At 38.6% G+C, this 5,087-nt stretch overlaps 1 protein-coding gene across 1 annotated transcript; it reads right to left on the bottom strand.

Annotated features, from left to right (window-relative positions):
- Window positions 1-664: 664 nt before the first annotated feature.
- Window positions 665-4,479, bottom strand: LOC132167057 (auxin transporter-like protein 5). The gene is made up of 8 exons (XM_059577952.1): window positions 4,172-4,479; window positions 3,871-4,056; window positions 3,640-3,752; window positions 3,319-3,502; window positions 3,111-3,208; window positions 2,081-2,288; window positions 1,734-1,991; window positions 665-1,202 (listed from the first exon to the last, which is right to left on the bottom strand). Exons 1-8 carry the CDS (start codon window positions 4,337-4,339, stop codon window positions 939-941), a joined length of 1,479 nt encoding a protein of 492 aa, XP_059433935.1. The 5' UTR covers window positions 4,340-4,479; the 3' UTR covers window positions 665-938.
- Between the last annotated feature and the right edge of the window lie 608 nt (window positions 4,480-5,087).

Raw genomic sequence — 5,087 nt, 5'->3', positions numbered from 1 at the left:
TGATTTTTTTTATAAAAAAAATACCCCTGTAACCCTTTGTATTAAGGTGGAGTGGTGGGATCTTGAGATCTATCAATAGAGACTTAGAGAGTCTCTTGTCTTGCTCTAGTTTTGGGATTCTTGCTAATTTGTTGTTGTAAAGGCCCCTGTGCATTGTATTTCTTGAATTTTTGTTTTCTTTTATGAATAAAAATAGATGCTGAAACTCTCAGGTTCCATCATCAACAGTGTTGAGAGCAGTCCAAAATACAGTCCCATGCAAATTATACCATCTATGGTCAGAAGAAAGATCGAATTGAAGATGCTACCTCATTCCTATTCACCATCATAAATGTTGTACTAGTTGGTCGGGATAAAGGAAGATACAATAGATTTCATTCAGGAATAAGATCCTCTTCAACTATATATATATATATATATATATATATATATTTTTTCTTATTTATCATATTCATTTTATACTGACCGACTATATGATGCAGCAAAAATTACTTAAAACACGCGACGTAATTGTTTATAGTTGACCGCAACACTGTTATGTGAAAAATCCCCCGACCACCATTATCTCTGCATTATTGGATTGTTTATAGAAAGAGAGGGTAATGATTGTTTATATGTAGAAAGAGAAATTCCGAATGTTTCAATATTTCATACAACTCTTTTTTTTTTTTTTTTTTTTTGAAATAACAGAGACCCTAAACTAAATAAAAGAGACAGAGAAAGTTACAGGAAGCAGAACAAGATCTGTGCTTTTTTATGGATGGAAATGGCTATTGGCCAAATGCATTTATCTCCTCTGTCTATTTTCTAATTAAGCAAAAGATGCAATGACATAACATGATCATCATGGGCCATGGCGTTTAGGTAGCTAGTGATTCTGATATGTGAAGCCATTGGAGGTAACTGATCAGCAGCACAAGTGGGTGTACGTGGACTAATCAAGGGCTGTGATGGTGGCCGGGGTGGTGGAGCGGAGGCGGCGCCGTGGCATTCAGTAGGTGAGGTGGCGGCGGTAGCGGCGGAGGGCATTGGTAACACTTTGTGAAGAGCCCAAATGTGTCAATCTGGCGTACGAAATTTGTCACGCTAGCCCACCCACCGAATCCAAAGCCAACAACAAACACCCAAACCACCACAAACACATTGATCGTATACGCCCCCACCCATCTCCCCACGAACTTTGGTGGCCGATCCACTGCATTCTGCATCACAACCGTTGATCACAAACCGTTAGACCGTATAATTCCAATCAATCAGTGCATCCCATCAGTTTATTTGTATGTATTAATGCATTAATACAAGAGTTGCAGGCTGAACAGGGGAAATTTTTTCCCCGACATGGGAATCGGGTACGAACAGATATTCTGGATCATCGTTGCAGCACGAATCTCGTGCCTTTATGAATTGTAGCTGCCAATATTTATGACTTTTTCTCATGGGCATTTAGTGAACAAGAGTTTCAGATAATTTGAAACAGCAAAATCCGACATATTATCAGTTTGGGAGAGTGCCCCGCAGCTGGTCTGCTAGACTGTGACCTTACGCAACCAAGCTGTTTTCCTTATTCTTTACAAAACATTTTTCTTAAATAACAAATTTAATTCTTTCTCTGTTCATGTTCAGTCAAACATCTGACACTTATGTTTGAAAAAAGTTTTGTGTTTCTGGGGTGCTTGCAAATGGCTCACTATGGTGTACATGGAGCAAGATATTTTAGGGTAATGGTATGGTACCTCTCGTGCAGCCGCAGATTTGAAGGTGAAGATGTGGGCCAGAGCGGGGATGATGTAGACAGTGAAGCTAACGAGAAGTGATCCGACGGTGGAGTTGATGGGACCAAAGAATGGGAAGATGATGGCCAGGAACCATATGGGGACGACCACAGGCAATCTTGCTGCCGCACGCTTGCAGAGGCTCTTGCACTCATGCATACCTATGGCTTTTTCCCACACAAAGTATAAGGGCGTGCATGCAAACCCAAATGTTATGAACTGCACAAACCCCCAAAAAGATTAAATTATCATTATTTAGTAATTCCTAGAAGAAAATCAATTAATTTGTATTAATTATATGTGCATGCCTGGTGGATGAGCATTAAAATGACAGCCATGTCTCTGAAGGGTGATTTTGGGAGCAGAGAGAAAGCGTTGGAGTGGTCGAGAAGCAAGTCTCCAAATGCCCAATATACTGCTGATGCAGAGGGAAGTGTCAGTGTGAGCACATACAGGGTAGCCAGTAAGTATATGGCCTTGAACTTCTGAGGCTTCCACATTGCGTGCATGATTTCCCTGCACGTACAACCAAAAAATTTATCATCTTCAGCCATTGCTAGCACATGCACTAGCAGTAATTAATGACATGTATTTTGAACAGTTTAATAAACCTAACTGCAATGGACATTAATGCTAATTCAACCTTGGGTTATATATATTATATGGGTCTTACAAAGAATTCCTATAAATATTGTAAAAGATAGCATCCTCTATATATATATATGGGAAAAGGGCTCTATAGAGCTTTGTCACAAGGCCCATGATGTAGTAAATAAGAGGATTTCTTTTGGTTATTTTTACATGAAATATATATGAACATGACAAGAAAACCAGCTGGCTGAGTGTTTTTATCTTTTGGTGTCGATCTAGGATTCACTGATCAATCTGGACCCCCCATTGGCCTCTTCTCATGATAAAAGCAAAAGCAAGAAAGAAAAGAGTATTGGCTTTCTACATGAAAAAGGAAGAGAAGGTTTCCCAAGAACAGAAAAAAAAAAAAGGACTACTTTTTCCCCCTCCCACGCCTAAGAAGGGCAATCAAGGAATAACAAGTTTTTATAATAATTGGGAATATTTCGGAAATAATAATAACCCTTCAGATAAAAGAATATTGGCCATTAGATGATCACATGGTTAGATCATGTCTATGGGCATGAAGGTTCAGTCACTTTCAAAATGACATTTAGCCCTTTTAATTTGTTTCATATTTCTAATTATTATTTTATATTTCTGTCACGATCTATCACTAGGGTCAACAGGCAAATGAGGAGCAAGATACATGAGCATATTCGTAAATAACGTAAAAAACACTGATTTCTGTATTCGAGCTTGTCTTACACAGTAACAGCATGTCCCCCGAATGTGTAGAGAATGTTTGTGGCCCCTGTGAAATATAGCACCAGCTTGGACGGACCCGAATGCTTAACACCCTCAACCTGCAGAAGAATACACACATTAAATAGTCCTTAGCAGAAATTAATAGTACAAAAACATAACAAAAACAACTGTTATATGACTGTGAAAAACGCTAACATGTATTATTTACCTGGCCGTGGAGGAGGGAGGCAATGGTGAGATACCAAGCAGTGTAAGTGGTCATGACAAGGCCTAAAAAGGACCAAATTCTGTAGTTGTGGAAGGAAGGAATAAAGACAGTGGTGGCACAGCAAGCTCCGAAGATGTAGGTCCAAGTCCTCTTGTCCAGATTATCATTTATGTAATATATGTTGCTGCAACAATAAAAAAAGATACCCAGTTGCAGAAATATTTGATGAGATTAATTTGGTAGTACAGTTGTTTATCAGGAGATTAAATTCATATAAAATGAGGATAGAGTTAAAGCTAGGGTCAGAATTGGCAGGTATACCTTGCACAAGCTATGAGTTGAATGACAGATCCAAACAGAAGAAAAGTGCAGTTAAATGCCAAGCCCACGTTCCTCCAGTGCTTTCCAAGCAGCCCATCAAGAACCTCAAACCACTACAATGTTAAGAACATGGAACCCCCCATGTGAGAAAACTGCAAAAATAAGAGGAAAAAAAAAGAAGCTTGTCTTTTTTTTCATTTCATCAAGTTGGTTGAAGGCGTGAAACCAAACCTGGATGACATGGTTCCTGAAATCAACTTTTTCCCTTTCTTTTCTGGTTCTGTATTCTACATAGAGCACGCTAATGAGATATGCAGTCCAGCTCCCCAGCAACCCGTAGAAGAGCTGAAAGAGTATGCCAGACAGCATTCCCAGCTGGGAAAATGAGTATGGCAGAGTAAGCAGAACTTGAGCCACCTGCAACAAACCAAAAAACAAAAACAACCCAGAAACCATATTTAGCAAACTACATCAAAAACACAATCTTTTTTCAAAGAGAAATTAAGAAAGATGGTAAATTTTATTTAATTACCTGGTTTGAAGCACAGCTAAACCAAGCATCATATGCGGAACCCCCATGCCAAAAGAACTTAGACAACTTGGTTTTGACATCCTTGGGCTTCCCTTCTGTCTCCATTTCAACATAATTGCCCACTATCACCGTCTCCACTACCTTATCAGATGCCATGATGTCTGTCATGCACTCCTCTGTTATCTTTCTTCTTTGGCTCTGTTATTGGAGATGGTGGGATTCAATGCAAAATGGGGAGATATGGAGGAGGGTCTTGGAGGAGGGTGTATATATATATACAAAGACACGAAGGGTTCTCGAAGGGTGGGAAAGGCTGTGTTTGAAAGCTATTTTAGAGAGCGGTTTTGGGAAGCGAGTGCAGTGAATCCGCTTTTTGTTTGCGGGGGGGCCTTTTGGCGAAATCCTCTGCTTCTCGACCCCTTTTTTGTAATTTAATTTATTTTTTGTTGTTTAGCTAATTAATAATATTATAATTGCAATTTGTTTAAACTAATTATTTGTTTAGTGAGCGTGAGTGCCTTGTCCGCACGAGCGGGTTTCCCGTTTCCCGAGCTGATATTTAATTACCACATTCCTTCGTGGTCTTCCTAAACTATCCCTGTTTTATGGCCGGTTGCCTTTGAAATTTGGCCTATTTTGTGCCCATAGTTGGTACAAAGTTTTTTCTTTCTCTTTTGCAAATTAATATATGTCAATTTAATAAATTAAATTAAAAAAAATTAAAGAGATTTTTTCAGCCAAATAAAAAATATTTGTAGTTGATTATTATTTTTTGTCGCACCAAACATCTAAAAATACAAAAACATTTTCTAAAAATCATTTTATGCCAAAACAAATGGAACTTAATTTAGCGGGTTTGAGGGAGTTCTTTTAATTACTTTCCCCCACTCACTTATTATTAGATATATTGTGTGGG

This window comes from Corylus avellana, chromosome ca1 (assembly GCF_901000735.1).
Source record: "Corylus avellana chromosome ca1, CavTom2PMs-1.0".
Lineage (NCBI taxonomy): Eukaryota > Viridiplantae > Streptophyta > Magnoliopsida > Fagales > Betulaceae > Corylus > Corylus avellana.
The sequence above is the reverse complement of the archived record's forward strand: the minus strand, read 5'-3'. Positions and strand labels throughout refer to the sequence as shown.

What these genes read in the sequence shown, in the direction of transcription:
- LOC132167057 (XM_059577952.1), bottom strand. Translation starts at nt 4,339, where the DNA reads ATGACAGACATCATGGCATCTGATAAGGTAGTGGAGACGGTGATAGTG. An exon ending in GGGGGACATGCTGTTACTGT is followed by an intron (nt 2,289 to 3,110) that starts GTAAGACAAGCT and finishes TTGTACGTGCAG; the next exon opens with GGAAATCATGCACGCAATGT. An exon ending in TTTTAATGCTCATCCACCAG is followed by an intron (nt 1,992 to 2,080) that starts GCATGCACATAT and finishes GGGTTTGTGCAG; the next exon opens with TTCATAACATTTGGGTTTGC.